At 39.8% G+C, this 27,776-nt stretch overlaps 1 protein-coding gene across 1 annotated transcript; it reads left to right on the top strand.

The window, feature by feature from the left end:
* The first annotated feature begins 546 nt into the window (after positions 1-546).
* ETF1 (eukaryotic translation termination factor 1) lies at positions 547-27,326 on the top strand. The gene is made up of 11 exons (XM_055554971.1): positions 547-701; positions 863-966; positions 18,378-18,553; positions 18,930-19,069; positions 21,563-21,701; positions 21,983-22,173; positions 22,732-22,861; positions 23,401-23,556; positions 23,956-24,020; positions 24,687-24,834; positions 25,009-27,326. Exons 2-11 carry the CDS (start codon positions 881-883, stop codon positions 25,089-25,091), a joined length of 1,314 nt encoding a protein of 437 aa, XP_055410946.1. The 5' UTR covers positions 547-701; positions 863-880; the 3' UTR covers positions 25,092-27,326.
* Positions 27,327-27,776: the final 450 nt, after the last annotated feature.

Raw genomic sequence — 27,776 nt, 5'->3', positions numbered from 1 at the left:
GCTGGACTACCCGGGAGACATTTCCTAATCCTGACACCCTGGCCGAGCGTCTGAACACTAATCCGCGGAGCCGTGACGCACGCAGACCCAAGCGCTTCGTCAGCTGTGAAGTAGCAAAGAGTGAGGCGCTTCTTTGAGACTTCTCAGACGCAATTCAAACCGCTCGTCCCAGCTCGAAAGTAAAAATGCGTCGCAGACCCTCAGAAGTCCATTCCATTCAAGAACGTGGGAGAGAAAAGACAACGACCCATGCGCCTTGCCCTTTAAGAAACACCCCAGGTTTAAGCAGCCAGGACTAGAGTAAATTCTCGCGAGATTCACCTACTTCCGCCCGCTTCCTGCTCTTTGCTCTCCGAACCGGAAGGAAGGAGGTATTTCCCCGCCCCCGGCTACTACCTCACAAGGCAGCGCGGCCCCAGATGAGACCAATCGGCGGGTTCATTGTAGGCCACGGCCCAAACAGCCAATGGAAAGTCGCGGCGCGCGCAGAGCTCCCCCTCTTCCTTGCTGGCCCCCTCCCTTCCGCCCGCCGACTACCACTCAGCCCCTGGCGGAGGAAGTGATGTCACAGGCCCCATGTGAGCGGATTGCAACACATGCAGCTGCCTGGAGAGAGGGAGCCGGTGTCCTACGTCAGAGCCGCCGCCGCGGAGCCGCCGCCGGGGAGGAGCAGCCGCTGCCGCCCAGGACTGGGCCCTTAGGTAAGCCAGGGAGAGAGAAAGGCCAGCTACCACCGCGGCGGGCTGCGCAGGGCGGGAAGAGGAGGGACTCTCGGGGGTGGCAAGGAAGGGGGCCGCTCTGCCCCAGCGGCGGCGCTAACTCTGTGGTCTTGGTGTCTCCGGGCCCCGCCGGGCCGCTCTAGGGAGGAGGAGGCGAGAAGATGGCGGACGACCCCAGTGCTGCCGACAGGAACGTGGAGATCTGGAAGATCAAAAAGCTCATTAAGAGCTTGGAGGCGGCCCGCGGGTGAGCGCCGCGTCTGGGCCCCCCCATGCCCTCTTGGTTCCGGGACCCCCTCAGGATGGCCGCCCCCGCGCCGCATGGCTGAATGAGGAGAACCAGGCACTAGCCAACTCCCGCCTTCTGGACCTCTGGGTAGTAGCTTCAGTCCCAGGGGCGAGGGTCTACGCCGTTGGCCCCAGAAGGGGCAGTTCTCCCTCTTGGGGCCAGGGGGTCCTGCTCCCGGTACTCGGACCACTCGACCCCCTCGTGGTAGGCCACTGCTACTTTTGTACCTCTCTCAGGCGGTTGAATCCAGCACCTCCCTTTTTAAGCTCCAGATGCTGCCACCCAACTCGGGTGCTGTTGGGGGAAAGGGCCAGGCCTTCCTTTCCAAAGGCCCTTCCCTGATTTCCTCTTTCCCTTCCTTTACATTCTTCAGCCAAGCCTCATTAAAATGGCCTCTCCCTCCCGGGCTTCTGAGACCCGGGTGGGATTAAGTCTGGATGGGGCGGGAAGGAGAGGTAGTCAAGGACAACCTTTTTCTGACTTCCTCTGATTTCTCTGGGTTTTACAATTCTCCCAAGATGACTTCCTCCTAGTCCTCTAATTACCCTTTAGCTTCCTGGTTTTAGCTGTTACAGGGAATGTGTGCGCCGGAGGGGAGGTTTTGGCTGACAGCTGTGTATCTGTATATACAGGAGAAATCCGAATTATGGGGTTGTTGATATTAACAGGCTCTCTTTTGGCCTCTCTCTGGAACTCCTGGGGTAGAGGTGCGTAGTGTATTAATGCTTGTTGAAATTCAGAACTGGAATCGGTGGGCTTTGAGTTTTCTTTAGTAAATTTTGAGAAGCAGTTGTTAGGTGTGTCCATTGTGGAAAGGGTGAACTAGTTTAAAACTAATTTTATATGCTCTTTTAAAATTAAAAAAAAATTACTGTTTAGGGGAGAGTGTGTCAGGGGTATATCTGTTCTCTCACTTTATTACTTTGTTCTTTTGCCAGTCATAGAAACTTTTTACTATGTGGCAAGGAAAAAGTTTTTGGAACATTACATATTTGTATGTCTGAGCATTCTTAGAATAGCAGAGTGGCTTGTCTAAGACCATGTTGAAAGTGGTTTTCACTACATGAATTGGACATTCTGGTTTCTGACCCAGGTTTGTCCTTGGTGGGCAGATTTGCAATGATGGGATTCATCAAACTCATAGTAGTTACTGCTTTATGAAGTAAGTATGCTTAGTTCCATTGAAGCCCAAGGCTAACAGTTTTGCTGTTGTGCTTTGTTCTTAATAATTAGTGACAGTTCTGTTTGGGGTGAAACTTCTGAAAGTTTGGTGCTCTTCAGTTACTGGAGTTTTTGCTCACTTTCTCTGGTACAGATTGAAGGTGGCAGCTTATTTTTCATTCCTTAGGTTTGTTTTTCTTTGAATTTAATAGAATTATTCAGACATAGTTAATATAATCTTACCAGAACTTGAACACATGATTCTATGCCACATGGTAGAATAATTATTCCCCAAGTGTGAGAATACTGTACAGGAAGGATAATATAATAGATCATGACCCATTATGATGCACTACCAGGAATTAGCCAGATTCTTTTGTTTCATTAGCATCTTCTGTTGTTTTGCTTGAATCCTTCACTTGAGTATGACTTTTCTAGATTGCTGTTGTTACTGCTAAATAAGTAACAGCATTCCTTTCTACTGTTTAATGGAGGGAGCTAATTCTTAAATTTGTTCCTAGCCATGTTACCTAGCCACTTGAAACTTTTAAGCTCCTCTTTGAAGCTTTTAAAGGCTTTAGTTCTTTGATTAACAAACTTAGGTAAAGTTTAAAGCATGCTAAAAATGAGGTTCTTGTGCACAACTTTTCTTGCAAGTGGTAGTTAAGTTTGAACATTTTACACAAGGTTAAGCTGTCCTATAAACAACGTGGTTGATAATCATGTCCTACTTTGCTTTTATTCAGGATTTGGTTATATCCTGATCCCATGAAAATTTAAATTCTTGACCATTGCTAGGTATCAGTAAGGGAGTCATATGTATATTCTGTTTGACTCAGAAGTTTCTTAGTATATACCAATTTCTTTTTGAGAATAGCAAGATTGTATTATGGCTGAGGTATATTAGTCAGACTCATTAGATTCTCACAATGTGCAGTGAGAATTGTTTTTCCTTCTTTCCCTAATGCTAAAATAGTCATTGAGAAACGTGATGGACTTTTAATTTTAAGCACAAACTGGATGGTACAGTAAATCTATTTGTGGTGATGTTTAAGGGGCAGGGGCAAGTTGTGGGTTTCAGGAGAAAACAGGTTGTGTTCGAGCATGGTTATTAGTACTAGATAGTGAAACGGTGGTAGATTAGTAGAATTGTTTTGGAAATGAAGATTTCTTCTCCACCCCACCGCCCGCCCCCCATCAATTCTGGGCATGAGAATCAGAGATTGGTTTGTTTTTAACACTGGCTCTTCAGGTATGCTGGGATAAGAGTAATCTTGAAATTGAGATAGCCAATATGTGATTATTCTTGATACATGATCCCAAGGTAATGTAGCTTTAAAGGAAAACCACCTGCAAAATAGACTCACTGATTAAGTAAATCCGAACAGAGTGAAGTTTCTAAGCACATTAGTTTATTAAGCACTTAGCATATTATAGACACTGTATTAAGCAATACATTATTTCATTTAATCTTCGCAAGAGGTATTGTCTTTTTGTCATACTTTCTGAATTAAAAGGAGTGTTATACATATAACTTGAATTTATGTTGGATGGAACATACATATTTAGCTTTGTATAAGCCTGGTGAAATGTTGGTTCCTGTGTATGCTAGTTAAAAAAAAAAAAAAAACCAGCTAATTCTTTTCCTATACATAGGTCCCACTTAAAATTAATGGTAGTTCTTCCTGGTTTATGATTGCTCTTGGTGTATTCTCCATAGTTGGCTTAAATGAGGACAGATGTGTACATAAGCCAAAACAACATAGGGCCATGTGGATGGAAACCATGATTGTCGATATTTTCAATAAGGAACTAAATCAGGTGAAGTATGTAGAAGAAAGGTAAGTGGCAAATTTAGGTTGTTTAATGTTTCTGAGCCTGCGAGAGGTAGCCCCAGAAATAGTGTTGGAAGCTTTGTAGTTTTCAGGTAATAAAATCATAACTAGAGCCTGTTATATCAAGGACAGTGGTGAATATAACCAAGGAATGGACAAGGTGAATCTGGGCTAAATTATGTCTGTGAGTATTCGAATTTTTTTTTTTTCATTTATCTTCCTCAGGGAATCATATATTTCATATATAATCAGGTCTCAGTCCGATAACCCATGTTTAAAGATCAGGGCACTTTCTAAGTTTCATTTGAGTCTTCTGTGGTTTGGGGACATTTTTAAAGCTTTTGTTAAAAATAAGTTGTAGATACCTTGAAGGAAATAAATTGCCTGACTTTACATGACTGTCTTTCTTGCCCCCAGATAAATATATGGGTGGGGGTAGGGGTGGGAACACAGGATGCACAGCAGGATGGGATAATTTTTCTCCTCTGAGAAGTTCTGATACTAGAAGTGTAGGGTTTTTCCCGCACACCAAGCAGTTCTTCAAGTCTCACTGGACACCAACAAGGTATTCCTACAGTTGGATTCAATTCTTACACTACCCAGAGTTACTATCAGATCCCACAAGGCTGTCCCACAAGACTGCCCACACATATGATGCCAAAGCAAGCCTGGGCCTTGGGGGTTCCTGTGACTTCTTGGGTTCAATGATACGTTAGAAGGGTCCAAAAAACTCAGGGAAACTATGTTAACTGATTTATTACAAAGGATGTTATGAAGGATATAAATGAACAGCCAGATGAAGTGGTACATAGGGCCTGTAAGGGTCCAAGTGCAGAAGCTTCTGTCCTTGTGAAACTGGAGTTTGCCACCTGAGTTTACTAACCCAGAAGTTCATTAAATCGTGTTCAGAAATTTTATATAGATTACTCTGCAACTACCCCTTTCCATAGGTCTGGGAATGAAGCTGAAAGTTCAGCCCTCAAAACACTTGGTCTTTCTGGTGACTGGTCCATCCTAATTGTGCCTAGGGGCCCCACCCTAGTCACTTCATTGGCATAAACTCGGGTATGCTCCTTGGGGACTCCTTAAGAATAATAACAAAAACACTCCCCATCTCAGGAAATTGTAAGGTTTTTAAGAGCTTTCTAAAAGCCAGGGACAGACCAAAATCTCCAGAAAATTCCTCACATTATATTGAATTAAAAGTTAGTATTTTTATGAGATCAATGAATGGATTTTTAAATAGAATATAGGTAAATTGTTTATATGATTTGAATAAATTAAAGTGTGTAAAATGTGTTTGGGTTCCTTCCCTAAGTGGAAGTTGTTGATTAGTAGAACATTCACCTAAAGGATTCTTGGAATGGTCTCAAAGCAATGAATTTCAGGTGGTTTTATTTTTTAGTTCGCCACATCCTAGTTACAGGTGGCTGTAACAAGAATGATACTTTGTAGTTTTTCATATACTGATGCCAGGATATTCAGGCTCTTAAAGAGGGTGTTTTTCATCATCTCTTCTGGCTTTTCCTGCCTTTCTTGTCTCTGATAGTTACACAGGTAAAAGACCCCACTAGAGAAAAGTCAAGAATTAGAATATTTTTAATTTCCTGGGAAGAGATGAGTGTAGAACACAAACTACAGTGACTTCCCACAAAGTGGTCAAAATATAGATGCCACCAACTTGTCTGGGCCTGTTGAGGTGGTAAAGGGAAGAGGGGCAGATAAGAGTATATTTGATAGGGTGTGGTGGTGTTCCTCAGTCTACTCCAAGTGTATTAGGCTGCCTGCCTCAACTCAGAACTAGTCCTAACAGCCGTTGTATTCTGGCATGGTGTTCTGTGCACTGTGAACCTAATGGACAATTACTCTCTTTGAATTTCAACTCCTGACAGACTTCTTATTGTAACAGCAGATACACTTATCCTTCCAGGAAAGAAAGGTTTGCTCTGGACACATTCCTAGGTAAGCAAGCGTACCTAATTAGAATACCGTTTAAGGCAGAATGCAGTGTAGGTCTCCAGTGCCCTCCCTACCTGCCTGCCCCCCACACACACACACTGGTTGGACCCTTTTAGCAGAGGGCCCTTGTTTTGAGTTTGGTTGTGGGTAAACTTAAAATGTGGGTTTTGCAGCAGGGCTAAATGGCTTCAGGCCCTATTTAAAGAGTCAGGAGAAATTTGCCTTTTTTCCCTAGGCCTACTGCTGGAACGAACCATCTATCTCTGAACTTGGGCAGCAGAAATTTTTTTAGTCCACCCTGTTCTCCAGGGATCTCAGAATAGAACCTTCTTCTAGGATACATTCTATAGGAGTGTCTACAGCAGCCTGCTTTAGTGAGGAAGAGAAAGGATTTAGAGGGGGTTCAAGATGCTTCCCACCAGGTTAGAAATTACAAGGTTTTTCTGTGGGCAGCTGTCCTCAGAGAGCATGATGAATAAAGTTCCCGCTCATAACAGCTTCCTCTTAATACTGTCTATTAGGTAGTAATGAAAGTTTCCTTCCCCCCCTCCACCCTCCTCTTCCTGAACAGGTATCTTTTTCTTTGACTCTGAGTGAATCAAGATAAAGCATCCTTGCTCTTTTTCTCACCTCTAACAAAACATAATTGAGTTTGATTAAGAGCCATAATTTCATTGTTTTTCTTGGGGATACAAGGATAAACACAGACTTGATTCTTTCACATTGATAGATTGGTCAAGCTTTCTGTGCTGTAATCCAGTGCTGTTTCTCTTTTATCTACTTAATTTGTATGTAATACCCATTCTATAAGTATTTACATGTTGACTTTATCCTTATTTTAACCCTTGAAGTTGTTTATTCGTTTTATCCTTTAAGGTTTTCTTTAGAAGAATGATCCTAGTCAAAACAGAAGATTGTCTTTTTCTTGATGTCTGTGGCCTTCTAACTTTTTCCCCCAATTTCACATCTAAGTATATGAAAAGTGAAGCCCACAGATGCATTTTTACTATTAATTAGTCAGCTTACAAGCTCCATCAAACATCTGCTGTAGGTTGGATATTTATACATTTAGGGAAGCATTGTGCAATGCCATGAGAAAATGGTCTGACACAAAACCTTGGAGTGATGATATGATCCATTTCCGGTCTCAGAATAACAGGGTACATGTTGATGGGGGTGTAGTGTAAGCAGATTATTTGGGTCTTAAATGAGGTATTAGACATGGTCAAAAATGGAGATACTGTTTAACTACTTGGGCAAATTTCCTAGACAAGGCAGGTGAATGTTGTCAGAGAATGTTACTTTGGGCATTGTTTGACTGATACAGTATCTTTGATACACTGATGTAGTGGAGCTGTAACTGATCTGCAACTTTGAAATGGTCATTGACATTTTCTTGATTAAAAGCCAGTTAGCTCAAAATTAGACTCAAAAGCTTTGTGTTGGTTGATAGTTGGTGAGCTGTCAGGGTATTGAAATTGTGCAGAGTATTTGCATATATGTGCCTCACTGGTACAGTTGGCTTGACAGAGTGTGACAGTCCCAACACTAGTTTGCAAGTAGTGAAAATGTACTGATCCCCAAACATTAATTTCTGAATACCTCTAGATATTTTTAGCTTTTTTACTGAAGAAAAAAAGTGTTTTCCTCCTTTCTGGCCATCCCATTTTCTGGCTTTTATGACTCTACTTAAAAGCAAGAAGGATCCTCAGGAAAGACAGGGTTAGAAGTTCATGGACAAGAAAGATTGAGTTTTAATCAAGCAATGAAAGTAGTTTCCTGAAGATGGGTTGAAGAGCATATATTTTGACTCCTCACAATGGCTCTATGAAAAAAGCTATTACTGCCATTTCATGGATGAAAAAATTTGCCGTGCTGAGAGATTTATTAGCTTTGCTAATATAACAGTCTTAACAAGGGGCAATGCTAGATTCTGTCCCCACTTTGCTGATTGCAGAGCCTCTGGTCCTAACTATTATACCGCACTGCCTTGCTCTTTGATTTTGCTGAATAAAAACATTTTTCTTTTGCTGAATAGAAACATCTCCTATTCTCTCCTGAAAGGAGGATTCTTGTCCAAGGAGATTTTCAGTTTACTAGAGGGAGCAGATGTGCAGAGACTCGAGAGCAAAGATAAAAGGGAACAGGCATGCTGTTTGCAAATCTACCCTAGGAAGAACTTGGGTACTGAACATGTTTGTTCTTAATGAGCATCATTGGCGAGGGAAATAACTTCTAAATCCTTCCCCAGAAGCTCATGTGTGTATTAGAAAGAAGATTAACAGGAAGGCTGTGGCTTTTGTTTTATTTGAAAAGTACTTGCATAGTGGCCAAGAAAGATAAGAAGTGGACTTTCTCGCCCTGTGTAGAACCTTGATGGTTAGCTGGTCCCTAATGTTGGTTGTGATTGCTATCTCCTGGCTTCTCACTGATGTGAGAATGCTAGAGAAATTTTCCAGTTTCTGCTGCTCCCTAGTGGAATATTCCACTGTGTCAATTTGTTTGTTTTTAGTTTCCCTTTTATGACAAAGTAAATTCCTGTAATTGTAGAAAAAATACTCCACCAGATACATAGTTTTGTTTTAGAGTACAGTAATCTTAATGCTTTTGAGGATAAAACACTAAAATGAGCCTTTTGTAAACTTTACTTTCTGCAAAATATTGGGACATTTTGAGTTATTGTGTCTTCTAGGTTAGAGGCTGCTTTAATGTTTTGGTGTGTTCATATCTTGGTCCTTGTCCATCTGGTAATGGCATCTGACCCTGAGGTCAGTAGCACAAAACCAGTTTCCAGTAACTCTGTCTAGCCTCTTTGAACAGTAACAGAATCCTCTCAGTATTCTGTAAGCTCTCTCTATAGAAAGCAGCCCTACCCACCTCCTACCTGCATCATAGATAATATTTGGGAGCAGGTTTGAGGTGGGGTTGAACCAGTTTAAAAGTGGCAAAAGAAGATACTGAAAGTGTCATTTTTGTTATGGTAAAAGACTGACGGGATGGTTTGAGCATTTTAGTGAAGCTAAAGCAGAAATGATTAGTCATTTTCAGGCACATGTTAGTTCTTCTCCAAAGATTGGCAAACTCTTAACTGGTATTTTATTTAATAGTTTAGAATAAAACCCTTGGTGTCTGCTTAGAAGAGACTGTATAAAGAAGATCCTGTTTCTTATGTTAGCAATTAACCATTTATTCATTCTCAAATGTTTAAGCATGTACTCAGTGCTGAAATGAATTCTGCCTTCAAGAAGTGTTATTTCACAGTTATTTGGTGGAAATTACTCCTGGTGGCTCAGATGGTAAAGAATCTGCCCGCAATGCTGGAGACCCAGGTTCGATCCCTGGGTGGGGAATATCCTCTGGTTAAGGGAATGGCTACCCACTCCAGTATTCATGCCTGGAGAATTCTGTGGACAGTGGAGCCTGGCGGGATACAGTCCATGGGGTCGTGAAAGAGTTGGATACGACTAAGCAACTAACACACTTTCTTTGGGTGAAAGAGAAAAACAGGTCAAATCTTTGAGGTGACTGATAACCAGATAGAAGTAGAGGGGAATTAATTTCTGTATTTCTCCCTTGTGATGAATTCCAAAACAGCTTATAGTGTTCTGACCATGTTGTTTGAACTGAGTTTTGGCTTGGTTCTTTTGTTCTGTTGAAAGATTTGGCAAGTCCTGTAACCCAGTAAAGGTGATTATTACCTACCACAAAGTTAACTATTATCTCTCTCTCTTTAGGCTTACTTAATGCTTAGATTCAAATAAGTCTGTAGCATCACTTAACAGTGTTGCTACTCTCCCCTGCCCCCCAACTGTGCTGTGCCCTTAATTCTTTCTGGGTTCTCTTAAGGACAGGGGGGTGGGGCAAAAGAAGCTATCAGGGTGCATCTAGTTACCATTTAGTGATCTATCCATGCGAGGCACTTGATATATATTGTTTTATAGAATCCGCATGACTTTGTGAAGTAAAGAGAAACTGAGACTCTTAATTTGCCCAGGTTGTGGCAGTAGGACAGTCATAAACCTGTGCTCATAACCCCCATCCTATTATGTTCCCATATTAAACCCACATAAAAATTGCTTTAGTTTCAGAGTTTAAACTTAGCTTTGTGCATTTGGTTAAAGAAGAAAAATGGAAAAGCCATAGTGAATAAAATAATAGAAGTAGTAGAAATTGGAGAGGAACCAATTGATTTTCAGCTGGGATCCCTACCATGTAGCTAGGCTAGTGAATCCCAGAAGTGCTGTGTCTGAAATTTAAGTTGAGCTTTGTGAGCTTGAAAAGGGGATAGGGGAAACCTTGACCATCTGTATCCTAGGCTTATCTCGGTCAAACATTGAGATGATAGCTTCCTGGGGAGCATATACTCTTAAATCCCAACTAGAAAGGATAGTAGGCAGTCTCTAAAATGCTCCTCACCCTAATCTGAAAGTAGGGGTGATAAAATGGATGGTAGTGACTTGAGAGTGTTCTGGCTGGGAAAAGTTGGACACATCTGAGCCATCACGATTCATTGTAGTCATGTTATTGCTAGGATACATGACAGCAGCTTACCTGCAGGAGATGAGCTCTGAGTTTCTTTTAAGAAGGGGTGAGATCATGGAATCTCCTTGACTTCAGCTGGCTGAGAGGTCCTTCTTAAAGGCATAGAAAAGAAGCCAAACACAGTGATTCTTAACCCTAGTTATGCATTAAAGTCTGATTCTATTTAAATCAATGCATTTGAAAGTTGAGACTCTTTCAGACATAATCACTACCACCCTCACTCCTCCTTTTCAAGAGCTATTGAATCAGAACATAAAGGAAGAGGAGATCTTTTTGTATCTAGGCATTTTTGTTTTGCTTTTTCAGAAAGCTCTTCAAGGGTTCTGGGGCTCTCATGCAAATTGGCCAGTGGATAAGCTTGTGGGTGCCACATTTTCTTTCTAAAGTGTTCTTGCTGCTGCTGCTACTAAATCGCTTCAGTCGTGTCCGACTCTGTGAGACCCCATAGACGGCAGCCCTCCAGGCTCCGCCATCCCTGGGATTCTCCAGGCAAGAACACTGGAGTGGGTTGCCATTTCCTTCTCCAGTGCATGAAAGTGAAAGTGAAGTTGCTCAGTTGTGTCCGACTCTTAGCGACCCCATGGACTGCAGCCTACCAGGCTCCTCCGTCCATGGGATTTTCCAGGCAAGAGTACTGGAGTGGGGTGCCACTGCCTTCTTAAGTGTTCTTAAGCATTGTTAATGATAAGCACTGGTAAGATCTTTACAAGTCAAAGACTACTGAGATTTTCATTTTGTCAGGCTTCCTGAATCCAAAAGCTGGAACACTGCTAACTGTAAAGCTACATAAACATACACCCCATAATCCAAGCTTTGCTCTGATTACCTTGAGTTTTCTTCTTTAGAGTCCTTGCAGTCCTGGTAATCTGCACCTTAATGTTTCCCTGTAGTGTTTAAGGGCCATGAAACCTTGGATTAGATAAGTTACTGATGGTACTACCCCTGACTGCCCAGTCTAGGGAGAGAAACTTTTCTTTCAGCAGTCACCTTTGAGAATGCAGGAAGAGAAAGCTGTCAGCTGTCTCTTTAAATTCTCTTGCTTTTCCTAAGTTGTGTCTAGTTTGTTTAACTGTCCGTATTTAGTCTATTTACAACTACTCCTTCTGTCTCCCAGCTGTTTTATTTCTCAGAAGTTAGTCCTCTGAGTGGAAGCACTGCTGAACTCTTCTTTGAAAAGGGAATGTACCCCTAAAATGATGAGAACAAGAAGGGGTCTGAGAACAGAGGCCCCTAGACACTTTACACAGCACACTGTATGTTGTGTCTTTTTCACAGCCTGCCTGTGAATCATTGCTGTGTGCCTCATAATCCACTGACTTGAATGAGAGCCTTCTGATTTGGGGAAAGGGACATAGGGACAAAGCAGAGGCATGGATGAAAACTATTAAAATTAAAAGGTGTAGTTTGCTTACACTGCCAGCAACTCCTTAGCGAGAGCTTTATTTTTCATTCTCCCTTGAGGGCTCTTTGCTCTACTTCAAATGAAATACTCAGCTTTCTTGGTTTTATTTTGGTGTTTACACAAACTGGTCTAGCAACTTTGATTGGCTTGCCTGAGGGGCGGGTGGGGGGTAAAGGAGTGTTTATTTTGTTTGGAAACTTTTCCTGGAAAAACTGTTTTTAATTTTTAAAAACCAGAAGCTCCCCACCCCCCCTTTTTTTTTTAAGTTTTATTCTTTTGGCTGTTCTGTGAGGCATGTGGGATCTTATTTCTCCAGACAGGGGTTGAATCTGTGCCCCCTGCAGTGGAAACAAGAGTCTTAACCACTAGGACAGCCATAAAATTCCTGGAAAAGCTTTTAATTTGCTGTTATCAAACCCAACATACAAATCATGAAGCCTTTAAACTAAAGTAGAGGCCATCTCTTTAAATAATCCTTGTATCCTCATCCCCAGTGGTGTCAGATGAATTCAGAAACTAAAAGTTTCCCCCAGACTGGGTAGAACGTGAACGTGAAGTCACTCAGTCGTGTCCGACTCTTTGTGACCCCATGGACTGTAGCCTACCAGGCTCCTCCACCCATGGGATTTTCCAGGCAAGAATACTGGAGTGGGTTGCCATTTCCTTCTCCAGGAGATCTTCCTGACCCAGGGATTGAACCCCGCTCCCACATTACAGCCAGACGCTTTACCGTCTGAGCCACCAGGAAAGTCCTCAAGACTGGGTAGAGAGAGGCCCAAAGGGAAACTAGTGAAAGTCGCTCAGTCATGTGTGACACTCTGTGACCACATGCACTGTAACCCACCAGGCTCCTCTGTTTATAGGATTCTCCAGGCAGGAATACTGGAGTAGCCATTCCCTTCAGGGGATTTTCCTGACCTAGGGATCCAACCTGAGTCTCCCACATTGCAGGCACATTCTTTACTGTCTGAGCCACCAGGGAAGCCCAGTTTTTTCTTAAACATTAGTCAGAATTCAAAATGAGTAAGAAGCCAAGACTAACTGTTAAGTGGCTTCATATTTAACAACTTAGTAGAAATCTACCAATTTTTAAAGTGGAATTCCATAACAAGATTATGTTCTTAGGTATCTCTACTACTCTGTCCTTTCTAGGATGTTAAATGGATGTGAGTTTAAGGTTGCCCAACTCTGGTGCTATACAGTAAAGTTGCTTAATGGATGCTTATCTTCTTAACCTATCCACAGTGAAAAGTAAATAGCTGCTTATCTTAAGGTCATTGCTTTGTCCTCCACATGATTATCCTGTGTTAGGGACTTCCTTTAGGCATTTCAGCCCCTCAGTTAATTTATTCCAACATTCTCTTTAGCCTACCTCCTTTGGGTTTGTTGCCTGTTAGCTTTCTAATCTCTGAGCCTCCACCCTGCTATCCTTTTAGCCCCTTCTCATTACATTTCCTACAACTGAGCCCTTTTGAGAAGTAGCTAAACTCTTTTGGTCCCTAAAAAGTCCAAAAGCCCCAGGGTAAAGAAATTCTCTTTTGAAAACTGTTCATCTGAAAACAAATACAAGTCAGTAAAGCTCAGATTGCAACTTTCCCCTGTCTTGTATAGTTTCATATCATAAGGTGATACCTACAATCTAAAACAAGTTTGAAGTTAAATTTACTTGCCTAATTTTTCCAGCCCCTCCTAGAGCAAACTCCTTTTTCTCCTCTTTTGCCTATAAGATTTGGCAGAACTCCAGAAGGAATTATCGAAAAGTGTTTAAGAAATTTAGGTCCGTAACAAGATAAATATTGGAAGTACAGCAGTTTGTTACAGTTGATTGCTAAAAGAGCTTTGTTTTTTGTTTTGTTTTGTTTTGTAATAGAAGATACCAAATTATTTGATTTGGCAATTCTTTTTCCATCTAATTCAGAAACTAGAACATGGCCACTACAATTGTATATATGTCTGATTTTTTTATTTCATGATCATTGCTTGTATTTATGGTGACAGCTAAAGCTGCTTATCATGAATTTGTTTGATTCTCCGCTTTGACTAGAATATCTGCTCCCCTGTCCAAGGGGTGGCAGCAGAGCACACACCATGCTTTACCACATATTTGTAGTTCATAATTCACAAATTTACTTGTAGTTTATTGAGGAAAGTATCACAAAGGTTGTGAACCAGCCTTCTAAGTTTTGAGTAGATACCCCAACAGGAACAATGCTGGATTTGAAGACAACATTAGCTGACAGTCTGAGAGCAACTATCCTGATTGTGGAAGGGCTTGCTAGCTAGCTTGTCTCCTTCTAAAGAAAACTTGTCTGACTAGGAGACTTGTGAACTTTGCCACTAGCAGAAAACTATGAGGTTCTTTTCCAGTGCTGGTACCAAGATGCACACTTAGAGATTTCAAACACTTATGGTTACAAAGCTAATATTGGGGGTTTTCTCTACTTTTTGATGTTGTTCCTTTCACTGTGCCTCTTCCCTTCTTTCTTAAGACACTTGGCACATAAGCCTATTCAACTTGACACTGTAGCCATCTGTCTAATTTATTTTTCTTGCGGACGTCCACCAGACATTGGATATATGTGAAGTTAACACACTCAGCAATTAGGAAGAAGTTCTAGGTGTTTTCTGGCAGTTTATCTAAAGAAAGCCCCCACCTGTTTCATTTTTACACTAAAACTTGTAATGATTAAATTTATCATAGCCTTTAGGATCATGATCTTGAAGAATCTCAGGAAGTAACTTTCCTATAGACTCATTAAGTATCAAGTAGAAACAGTTTGTAAAACAACAGTCACATTTTTTAACGTACTTTGGCTCATATCAGATCAGCTTTTGCCTTCAAAATATAAACTGGCTCAATTTATTTTTTATTGACATAGTTGATTTACAACTTGATTTCTCTACAGCAAAGTTATATATATGTATATACATTTATTTTTTTCTTTAATATTCTTTTCTGTATATAATAGCTTATATCTGTTAACTCCAACCTCCCACTCCATTCCTCCCCCACCCCCCTTGGCAGCCACAGGTCTGTTCTGTCTGTCTGTGAATCTGTTTCTGTCTGGTCAGTAGGTGCATTTGTGTCATATTTAAGATTCCACACTATCACATAAGGTGTGATATACGGCATTTGTCTTTCTGACTTACATAGTATGGTAATCTCTCATTGCATCCATGTTGCTGCAAATGGCATTATTTTGTTCTCTCTTTTGCAGGGGGTGTACTACATGTATATATCTTCTTTATCCATTCATCTGTTGATGGACGTTTAGGTTGTTTCCAGATCTTGGCTATTGTGAATAGTACTGCTATGAACATAGGGGTGTGTGTATCTTTTTCAGTTAGGGTTTTGTCTGGGTATATGAAATTGGATCAATTTATAATGATAGATAAAGAAAGCCACCATTAGATTTGGTCAGGGCACATCTGGGACTTGTAATATCCCATGTATATGTTGGTTATACTTCTAATTCAGTTCATATTGTTACTTGTTTTCAATAAAATGGGTAATGTAGTTTTTTAACATAAAATTATTTTTACTAATGGTAAACACAAATTAGCACTTCTCAGGAAAATCCTTTGGCTTTTCTTGTAAGCTTGCAGATTAAGAAACCTTAAAGGAAATATCTTACTAAGTTCTATTTTGAGTCTTTCCCATAGCACTTTTTTTTTTTTTTTTTTAACTTTTTGACCAGGCCAGATCTTAGTTCAAAAGCATCAATTCTTCAGTGCTCAGCCTTCTTCACAGTCCAACTCTCACTTCCATACATGACCACTGGAAAAACCATAGCCTTGACTAGACGGAGCTTTGTTGGCAAAGTAATGTCTCTGCTTTTGAATATGCTGTCTAGGTTGGTCATAACTTTCCTTCCAAGGAGTAAGCGTCTTTTAATTTCATGGCTGCAATCACCATCTGCAGTGATTTTGGAGCCCAAAAAAATAAAGTCTGACACTGTTTCCCCATCTATTTCCCATGAAGTGATGGAACCAGATGCCATGATCTTCTTTTTTTTTTAATAGTGGCCATCTTATTGGGTGTGAAGTGGGTTTGTGTTTTGATTAATGATTAGTGAATTGGTATATTTTGATAATTTTTAAAAATATTTTCTTCAAAGAAAGTTAAGAAATATTTTAACTAGTAAAATATTTCTTAACTAGACTAATAAATATTAACTAGTGAAATAAATATTTAACTAGACTAAATATTTCATAACTAGACTTAATAAGTCTTGAGAATATCTAGGTTAAAAAGATAAGTAGTTGGCATCAATATTAAGGTTAGAGGGGGTTGGTAGCTGTTCAAAAGGGAGCTCCCATGTGACAAAGCCTTGGGGATGTATCCTCCGTAAGTTAGGTTTTTGTCCTGGTTTTTAGTTGTAGAAACTTCAGTTTGCTTGGGTACCCAGGGGTAATCAGACTCTGCATTTCTCTCTTTAATCAAACTCAAAAGTGATTAATATGTAAAATACATTTAGAGGTACATTTATTTAGAGAGAAAGGTGTATGTGTGACAGATTTCCTAACTGGGATATTTATGTGAATCCAAGACTTGTTCCTCATTAGTGATTCTTAAGTTTTTGTGGTGAGCCTGGAATTTTGAAGGAGGGGTCCAGGATATATAAACTGCTATTTCATTTAGACTTGTTGCACCATCCTATTATTGCATCATCCTCTGAAGAACCACCAGATTCTAAGCCTCTGCCATGGACTCAAGGTTAAATTCCAGTCTTGTTGTCGCACCTTTATCAAAGCTTCTCCTGCTTCGTTCCTTGGTGAATGAGGCGTTTCCCTAGTACCTCTTAAAGTGCCTTTTGTCTTTACATGTAGCTAAAGCTAGTATTCATTCAAAGAATTAAACACCTGTCATATGTTTTTAATTGAAGTGTGAAAGTGAAGTTGTTCAGTAGCCTATCAGGCTCCTCCATGGGATTTTCCAGGCAAGAGTGCTGGAGTGGATTGCCATTTCCTTCTCCAGGGGATCTTCCCAACCCAGGAATCGAACCCCGGGTCGCCTGCATTTCAGGCAGACACTTTACCGTCTAGCCACAAGGGATTGTAAATCAATATATATACATTCTGAAGAAAGAAATGGCAACCCACTCCAGTATTCTTGCCTGGGGAGTCCTATGGACGGAGGAGCCCGGTGGGCTCCTGTCTGTGGGGTCGCACAGAGTCATACATGACTGAAGCAACTTAGCAGCAGCGGCAGCAGCATATACATTCACTGATAGTTATATGTGTATATATACATTCTTTTTCCTATTATATTGCATTATGGTTTATTACTGGATATTGAATATAGTTGCCTGTACTGTACAGTAGGACCTTGTTGTTTATCTGTTGATACTTTATATATAGTAGTATGTGTCTGTTAATCTCAAACTCCTAATTTATACCTTCCCCCAACCCCTTTCTCCTTTGGTAACCATAAGTTTTTTTTTCTGTTTGTTTTGTAAATAAATTTATGTCATATTTTAGATTCCACATTAAGTGATGGGATATGTCTTTTCTCTTCCTCAAATGGGATTATTTCGTTCTTTTTTATGGCTGTGCATGTGTGTGTGTATTTAGTTTTTTAAGCAACCTTCATACTGTTCCACAGTGGCTGCACCAATTTACCAACTCCCTCCCACCTGTGGTGTAGAAGGGTTCCCTTTTCTCCACAACCTCTCCAGCATTTGTTATTTGTTGACTTTTTGATGATGACCATCCTGGCTGATAGGAAATTTTTATGTGCATTTCTATGTGATAGGAAATTGTAATTTTTATGTTCATTTCTGTGATAATTAGCAGTGTTGAGCGTCCTTTCATGAAATGTCTTCTGCCCATTTTTTGATAGTGTTTGTTTTTTGTTCTTGAGTTAGTTGTATGAACTGTTTGTATGTTTTAGAAATTAAGCCACTGTTGGTCGCATCATTTGCAGGTATTTTCTCCCATTCAGTATGTTGTCTTTTTGTTTTGTTTATGGTTTCTTTGCTGTGTGAAAGTTTATAAATTTGATTAGGTCCCATTTGTTTATTGTTGCTTTTATTTCTGTTGCTTTGGAAGACAGACCTAAGAAAACATTGGTACAAGTTATCTGAAAAGGTTTTACCTGTGTTCTCTTCTAGGAGTTTTATGGTATCGTGTTTAAAGCAATTTGAGTTTACTTTTGGGTATGGTGTGAGGGTGTGTCTTCATTGATTTACATGCGCTGTCCAACTTTCCCAATACCACTTGCTGAAGAGACTGGCTTCTCTCCATTGTATAGTCTTGCCTCTTTGTTGAAGATTGATATACCTGCCATATTCTGAACACTGTTCTAGCTCTGGGTCACTTTAATTACAGAGGTATAGCCCCTACCTTCATGGTCACTTTTAGAGTGATTTATTTTTCCTATATTAGGGGCATCTCACTTTTAACTCCATTTACTAATGGTAATTCTTTACTTATGTAGTACTTAAACCTCTAATGCTATTCTTCCACAGCAATGGCACAAGCATGATATCGTTGATCATTCCTCCCAAAGACCAGATTTCACGAGTGGCAAAAATGTTAGCAGATGAGTTTGGAACTGCATCTAACATTAAGTCACGAGTAAACCGCCTTTCAGTCCTGGGAGCCATTACATCTGTACAACAAAGACTCAAACTTTATAACAAAGGTAATCTGGAGCTTGATCATTTACCTCCTCTACTTTGTCTTGGTTGTATTTTCCACTTTGATTCTGTTGTGATGCTTTTGGTCACAAGTGCTTTCTTTACCCAGCCATAAGCTGTGTTCCTTTGGTCTTTTTTTTTTCCCTAAGTTATTTTTTGAAAGTTAAGTAGTATGTACTATACTTAAAATAATAAATCCTTTTGAAAACATCTCAAGTTTCAAAATTAGGAAGAGAAATCTGCCTGAGAAATTTACAGATATTTGTACTTCATGAAAATTATGATTTAAAGGGGCAGGAACAATGGGCTGTGGGAACATTTCCTATTAATTGAGGAAAATTAGGTGTGTATATAAGTGGGGAAATTGTTTGTTCTTTGCAGTACCTCCAAATGGCCTGGTTGTTTACTGTGGTACAATTGTAACAGAAGAAGGAAAGGAAAAGAAAGTCAACATTGACTTTGAACCTTTCAAACCAATTAATACGTCATTGTATTTGTGTGACAACAAATTCCATACAGAGGTAAGAAGTTAAAACAGAATGTTTTTGTTACCCTAAAAGAAATCCACCATAGCTATTAGCAGTCACTCCCAGGCCTTCATCTGTCCCTACCACCATACCCCAAGATCTCTCAGCAATAGGCCACCCTTAATCTGTTTTTCTGTGCCTTTTGTGGCTTGTTTCTTTTACTTAGCGTGTTTTCAAGGTTCATCCATTTTGTGGTATGTATTATGCTTCATTCCTTTTTTATTACCAAATACTATTTTCCACATTATATCTATTCATGGCTATGCCACATTTCACTTAATAACATCATTTGGTGAAACTGTCATTTCCACTGTTTGGCTGTTATGAATAATACTGCTTTGAACATACGTGTACAAGGTTTTGTTACGTCCATATGTTTTCACTGGGGGGCCAGGTATACAAGCTAAAAGTGGAATTTCTGGGTCATATAGTAATTATGTTTAACCAGTTCAACAATTGACAGGCTGTTTTCCAAATAACTGTTCCATTTTATAAGGCTGGCTCTTAAAAAAAAAAAAATTACATTATTATGACAATGAATGACATGAATATTCAGCATATTTGAGGAAAGTGCTAAGCTGGGTTTGAAGAGCTAATTAGAAGCAAAGAAATAAATGACTACCTGAACTCTAGGTCTCCTTATGTATCCATGATACTTGACTATATTTCTTGCGTTCTTAGTTTCAGCTCACAAATTATAAAAATCTTCAGTAGTCAGGACCATAAGAGCTTTTTTCCCCATGCATTAAAAAAAAACAAAAAAACTTTTGAATGACAGAACTGTCATAATATGATGAACATTAAGGGCAGAAAGGAAACCTCATTAGAGTGACCTAAATCAGTCAACAGTAGAACAATCAGGAATTCACAGCTGGCTTCTAGTTCAGTCTCTTGCCTTTCATCGACATTGGGGAAAACCGCTATAGTGGAATCAGAACTGACATTTGTCGACACAGTTTACAATGGATGATTCTGCTAACTTGACGGGAAGTTCAATTCCAGTCGGATCTTGAGCGATTGCATAGATGGTGGAGACTGATTTTTCTCTTGGCTGTCACAGCCTCCTTATGGCAAAAGTTTCATTGGGGAGGCAGTTGCCACCCTCTTCCAATTAACTGTATCTGCTTTGATAAAAGCAGATTTTGAGTCTTGATTTAAACAGTACATGATACTCATGTTATCTAGTTTTACCTTACTTACCTAAGTTAGCTTCATTGGTTTTTCTAAACCTTAACACTTTTTCCAAGATATCATTTCATCTTAACTAGCTTTGTTTGTTTTGGCTCTATTACAAACTACATACACATGTGGCATACTGAACAACACAACTGAAGTTATGTTTAATCAGGATATTTATATATTCTTATTATGAGGGATAAGTCTATTCCCTGATGAGCAGGCTTGCTGAAAACCTAAATTAATCAAGTTATAACAGAGGTAATTGGGATAAGGCAAAATTTTTTTTAAACAAGTTATTTATTTAAATTCTGGCCCTACTCTGTGGCATGTGGGATCTTAATTCCCTGACCAGGAATCAAACGTGTACCCCGCTGCATTGGAAGACAGAGTCTTAAGGCAAATTTTTTAACATGGCCAGTATTCATGTCTTAATGCTAATTATTAAGTATGCTTTGGTTAAAGGGTGATTCTTAGTGATTAATCTGCTTTCCAGTCAGTTCGTGAAGAGCTGTTTTCTTCCTCAGTTAAATGGTATGGGTAATAATTTCTTAGCTCTATAGAGGCTGCCACCTAGTAATTAGTCATCTACCATGTCTATAGACGCCAACTCTTGCTCATCTATATGGGTCCCAGATCTATTTAAAGATCTGCTCTTTCAGGAGGCAGAAATACAATGATATAATACTAACGCAGAAGGATTTTCTCTCATAAAAATTCAGAATTATTACCTATAGTACCTTTAAAATTGAATTTTAGATATTGATGTCATTAATGTTACTCAAGACATAATTAAATGAAACATTTCAAAACCAGATCTTTTTATAGACGGTTTCTGGGTTTTGTCCTCAGTGAGTATTCCTATTCTAGAATTGATTTACAAAAGATTCTTATTAGCCATAGTGAATACTGCTTATTAATGCTTGGATTATTAATGGTAACAGCAAGTCAACTTTTGGAGGTTAGACTTTGAATATTATGTTCCCTAGACCACCATCAGTCTAAAAACAACCTAGGAAGAATTTGATCCCTGTAACTCTGTATTAGTTTTGGGTTCCTGTGCCTAGGTCAGCTTTGTAAAAAGGCTTAACATTGATATTGTTGGTTTTCTCCTGCATCAGGTTCAGATTTGTCTATGTGAATTACATATTTATAGCTGAAGCCTTTAAATTACTCCTTGAAATGGTTTTCCTGTAGTACTCCATACTGTTCTGAGTGAGTGGAAAGGGCTTGTATATGTCCTTTTGGAATTTTGTCTTAATTTTGCAAAGCTTTGAGATTTATGGTGTGGTACCTGTGTTTGCTTTTCAGGCTCTTACAGCACTACTTTCAGATGATAGCAAGTTTGGCTTCATTGTAATAGATGGTAGTGGTGCACTTTTTGGCACACTCCAAGGAAATACAAGAGAAGTCCTGCACAAATTCACTGTGGATCTCCCAAAGAAACATGGTAATCTAGGAAGAGAACATGAACACTTTTCCTTTGTGTCCAGCATTAAGGAAGCAAATTGTGTAATAGGGGAAAGTAAACTCAGGTGATGGGAGAAGCATTGTTACTTCTGACTCTTTTGACTACAGAATTAGTGTTCACTCACTAAAAGCGATTTTATTCTGAAAGGAATAGTGATTTTCTCCTTTCCTTGGGAAATAGCATGGTTATATAATTACTTATTAGCAAGGTGTCATGTACATAATAAATGCCTTTTTCTCTCATCACTTTTTTTGTCAAAGGTAGAGGAGGTCAGTCAGCCTTGCGTTTTGCCCGTTTAAGAATGGAAAAGCGACATAACTATGTTCGAAAAGTAGCTGAGACTGCTGTGCAGCTGTTTATTTCTGGGGACAAGGTGAATGTGGCTGGTCTCGTTTTAGCTGGATCAGCTGACTTTAAAACTGAATTAAGTCAATCTGATATGTTTGATCAGGTAAGTGAGAAGTAGATGCTCCATTATGTAAGTTTCTAGGTGGGAGTAGTTGAGTTCTGTGAGTGCTGGGAAGTGCACATCTCTTTCTTTTACAGTAATAAATTCCATGTTAAAAACCTCAGTCTGTGTTGGCAAAATTTTGTGTGTATTATTAGTAATATTAGGAGATATTCCCCCATGTCTGGACTTGCTTTTGAAATCAGCCATTTGAGGATGGAATCTTTCTTGGCCCTGTGTTGGTCCCTGGTTTTAGTAGGTTGCCATAATTGGCTTTAAATTGAAGTTTGAAAAAAAAAATAATAATAAATTGAAGTTTGATTTCAAAGAAACTAGGAGCTGGTTTTATAAGTCTAATAGGATGTGCAGTACAGTTGGCTGGGGAGGTGATCTTCATGAGACCTGTTCATGAATAAATTGGGCACCTTCCCCCATATTCTTCCTCCTGAGGTTTCACTGGTTAGTTTTGCATGCCATTAAGAGGTAATGGGTCTTGATAAGGGTGTTTTGAAGTACTAATGATGTGCTTTTTTCTTTTTCTTTAATTTTGTTTTGTGTCAGAGGTTGCAATCAAAAGTTTTAAAATTAGTTGATATATCTTATGGTGGTGAAAATGGATTCAATCAAGCTATTGAATTATCTACTGAGGTCCTCTCCAACGTGAAGTTCATTCAAGAGAAGAAATTAATAGGTATCAGTGAAATACAACTTCTTTACTCTGAAAAGTTTTTGTATGTGTGTATGTACAAAACAAGACACTGAGAAGGGTAAAAGAGGAAGGTTTAGCCTTTTTGTTAAAATCCTCCTCAATGGAATCATTATTGTAAATCATCCTTTAGTTGTCATGTCTAATATTAATAAATGTTTGTTTTTCTTCCTGTTTTTTACCCTTTGGCAGTAGGAACCAAACTTCACTCAAATTTCCCATATTATCCTTTGTTTTAGAGTGATAAATAATTCAAAAGCTCAAATTAAAGATTAATAGGGCCATTGTTTGGCTGTGTTTCCAATTTGATACACATACATTTCCAAATGATTATGTACTTGGCTTAACTGGTACCTCATGAGACTCAATTTCTGGAGCCTCGACTAGTGGTGTGACTTTTCACTAACTTTTGGCAGTTATTTTTAAGTTGACTTTTTCTCTTTCTCTGATTTTTGAGTAAGCAGGTGTATATGTACAAAAAGAAACATTAATATACATTCTTATTGACCTGTCCCTAACCACAGGGCGATACTTCGATGAAATAAGCCAGGACACGGGCAAGTACTGTTTCGGAGTTGAAGATACACTAAAGGCTTTAGAAATGGGAGCTGTAGAGATTCTAATAGTCTATGAAAATCTGGATATCATGAGATATGTTCTTCATTGCCAAGGCACAGAAGGTATGATAATTAGTAAATAAGGTTTCCATTTGTTACTGACCTGTGTATTCAAGAAGCCTGGGGTGGAGATTGGATAAGGTGGCTGATTTCAGGAGCAATCAAAAGGCAGATGTATACCTTGTTCCCCACTCCCAGCCTGTACCCTATTGAACTGATAAATGTCTGCCTAAGATTTTTGAGGACAAGGGCTGTATCTTAAATGTCTTTGATGTTTCCTTATGATAGGACCACTATACCTGGTAGACAGTCATTCACTGCATACTGACTAATGTGCTTATGAAAAGAAGGTTGATAGAATCAGTTCAGGAGTCCTTTCATCTAATTTTCACCTCATGGAACTTAAACCTGTTAGTATCTGAGAAGCAGGTTAACACTTTTTTTTCCCCCCCAATACTGCAGAGGAGAAAATTCTCTATCTAACTCCAGAACAAGAGAAGGATAAGTCTCATTTTACAGACAAAGAGGTATGTGATTGTTTATGCTTTGATGATACATGCAAGGAAACAAATCTGTATGTTAGAGCACTGGCAGCATAGAGTAGCATCAGCCTCGGGAAACCAGACCTCTACTGGTCAGCAGTGGGAGTACCAGGAGGTGGTCCACTCCCATATGCCACATAATAGTCTGATTCCAAGGAAGCAGGGTAGGTGATGGTTACCCTGGTTCTTTTTTTTTTTTTTTTTTTTAAGTATAAAAAGGTTTACTTGCTCAACACAGGTCCCTTTTAATTGTTAGCATCTTCAAATTCTGAGTTGGACAACTTTGGTTTTTACAAGGCTCCTCCAAAAAGCAGTTGTGTCTTGTCTCTTAGCTGTTGAATGAATATTGTCTAGAGACACTTTGTAACAGCCTGACTTCTCAAGACAATGGGAGGAACCATAAATTGAAAAACTGCCAAGTGTGTGTCAACATTTCATTACTGATGCTGGAGCCAGGGGAGGAATGTTGTTTGAAGTAATCAGAATTTCTGTGCTGTTGCGTTTATGCCACCAGAACCCATAATTTGCTTACAGTTTAACACACCATAGATCTGAGAAGAAGAGGGAAATGTTGGCAGGCAGGGTAGCAAGTATCCATGTCTTTATATATCCTAATCCTACTGTTTCTGTATCTCATGGCTGCCCCTGCAGACAGGACAAGAACATGAGCTGATTGAGAGCATGCCCCTTCTGGAGTGGTTTGCCAACAACTATAAAAAATTTGGAGCTACGTTGGAAATTGTCACAGATAAGTCACAAGAAGGATCCCAGTTTGTCAAAGGATTTGGTGGAATTGGAGGTGAGTAGCAAATCAGAAAACTAAAAGCCAGGGTCTCAGCCACAGCCTTTCCTGTGTATCCCCAAAATATCATTACTTCCAGAGAGGTGTGCTGTAATTCTGCAAGGGGACTGCTCTCCACCCTCCAGTCCTGTCAGCCACAGCTATTTACTGTTTGTTCGTTTGTTCCCATAGGTATCTTGCGGTACCGAGTAGATTTCCAGGGAATGGAATACCAAGGAGGAGATGATGAATTTTTTGACCTTGATGACTACTAGGTAGTCGACATGGGTCCGGCAAAACGTGCCTCACCCTCCAGCATCCAACCCAAGGAGCATACCCGTGGTGGAATCCAAACAGATCCCTGCCTTACAATTGGAACATTTCCAGAACTTAATCCATGAGCATTGGATATTGAAAAGAAAACCGAAACAAAACCAGACCCAGCCCTACACTTTGGTTTGTCATGGTGTCAGCGCAGCAGCCTACAACTAGTTCCTAAATGCCACTTTGGACTAATTTAAAAAGAATCCCAGTTTTTACTTTTACTCGATGGTGAAATTGGTTGCTCTTGTATTTTATGGGGGGAAAAAAAAAAAAGATTTTTTTAACCTTCATACATAGAAGCAAAAATACTTTAACTGCTGTAAACCTTCAAAAGTTAATAGAAATGAGATATACTGGTTTGTTTCTTATTTTGATTGGAGAAAAATTAAATTGCTGCATTTCGCAGTGACCCATTTACATGGCATTCTCAGCTTAGACTGCATAAGAAGAAATATATGTGGTGAAATGTTGGAACCATTTCTCTCGGTCTCTGTTTAATGTTGAAAGGGTGAGCTAATAGGCAATTTCAACTTCACTCCCTCACCACTACCCGTCCCCTCCAGGCTGTCAGTTTCAAGGATGCAGATTGCATTGCAAAGATAAACTGACACATGAAGCATTTGGGCCACTGCTCTGTTTCCTTCCATCTGTTTTGCAGGCGCATTTGCGCCCAGGGTTTGGGAGCCCTTAGCATCAACTGTTCTGAAAAGGGTTCACATAGTCTTGCATACTAGAAACCAGTTTGGGATGGATATGATGGGACTTCTATGCTATTGCTGGAATTGGGAGAAATAAAACATGCAATTTAAGTGGAAGCAAAGACATTTAAATATTTTATTTTGCTTGGGTCTGTCCTTGCAAAAGGGAGGTGGTCGTGTTTTCCTTGTGTTGGATGGCATGAGATTATGTGAATGTTTTGATTTTTAAAAAATGAACTGCAAGGTTTTTCACAGGAACGACAGACGAGACATGTATGACTGTGCATGTAATTGTAAACCCCTGACCTCCTGGTGGGGTTGGAGCATCTGTTTCAAATATGGGACTTACAAGCACCTCTCATAGGAGAAATTATGGGAGGAGGGTGGGAAGGGCAGGGGTGGGAAGGGATGGGGACACAGCTTCTGGCACCAAGGACTTAACCATGTTGGACCCAAAAGTGGGCCTGAAAACCTGAAGCTTAGGCTTCACAGCTGGGTTGTAAATCAGACTTGACCCCAGCAAACATGCAAGGTCACGGACAGGGTGCCTGAGGTGGTGACAGTGAACAAAGTGTATAGGACGTGCCCAGTGGTAGCAATGGAAAAAAGTATACCAAATGGACTTTGAAGGACCAAAGGTTTTAAAAGTCGATTGGTATCACCCCACACTGCTAGGGTATTGGGGTGCATTTGATTTTCAAATTGGGTACTTTTAACACTTTAGTGCCTGACTGCTGTTCTTCACTGACTTGACTCAGTCACTCGTAGCTTTATTGGTCTGAACCAGCTCCTTGTTCCCAGGTTGCAGACCTGCCTATCGTTCCAGTAATCCTGTTTCACTTGAATGAAGGGAGTATGTCTTAAATGTAAAGCTTCTGGTTCTCAACACTGTACTCTGAGGTCCAAATGACTGTCTGTCAATGTATAACCTGATGTCTCAACCCCCAGTAAGAAGAGTCAGTTCTTTGGTATTCACCAATGCGGGAGGCTTCACCAGAACAGGCTTTTTCTTTGGGCTCTGCTGTTTGTTTGCAGAACACCCAAGAGCGAGCAAACATGCTCTCTTCATAGCAGTACCTTAGGGTTTTGCCATTGTAAATGGGTCTAATGTGATATATGACAAGATCAGAGAAATTGGATGTAAATTTACATTTTTGAATATGCTTGTTGTTTCACATGATACATTTAGGGTATGCAGCTCCTTTTGTAGTTTTTATTTTTACTATTTAAGTTTGGAAATGATGCCAAATTTTTGTATTTCTTTAATCAATGTGTTCTCTTCAGTGATATATATTGCATTATATATTGATGTGTGTATCAATATATACTGATATGTATTACACTTACACAATACAAACACATAAATAAGAGGGGGTGAAAACCGTAGCCTTTGCATTCTCTATAGCCTCTACAGAGAGATCCTAAACAGCAAAATCTTGGTGTTGTGATGTACAGAAATGGAGAAGAGTATTAAACCATATTTAAGAATATACTTCGTGTGCTTGAGATTTTTTAGGACTGTTCTAAGAAAGGTCTGAGCCGTGGAGACAGTGTGAATGAGCTCTCCAAAGCATGTGCAATTTCCTCAGTTACTTTTCAGCCATAGCTTTAGTTGTCTAACGCTACATTTGCCTATGGAAGGGTATATACAAAAGGCCATGATCCCAGTGTTAACACCAGAGGAAAGAGGTTCCAGTTGCTGAGCCAAACTAATTTGTACCTTACTCTCTTCCCTATGCAAGCCAAAGGGAAACTTGCCCTTTAAAAAGAAAAAAAGGTGTTACCCTTGTTAATATTCTATGGAGGTAGGTGGCACTTTTAAAACAGGCCTAAAGAAGTAGCAGCTCTTCAGTGACAAAGCCAAATTTTATGCCAGGCTTAATTCCAAAATTGATTCTCTTTCTAAATGTGGTTGCCTTTGAGTCAATAGCAGATCCA

The sequence above is a fragment of the Bubalus kerabau genome, chromosome 1, assembly GCF_029407905.1.
Source record: "Bubalus kerabau isolate K-KA32 ecotype Philippines breed swamp buffalo chromosome 1, PCC_UOA_SB_1v2, whole genome shotgun sequence".
NCBI lineage: Eukaryota > Metazoa > Chordata > Mammalia > Artiodactyla > Bovidae > Bubalus > Bubalus kerabau.
This window is presented reverse-complemented; position numbering and strand designations above follow the sequence as displayed.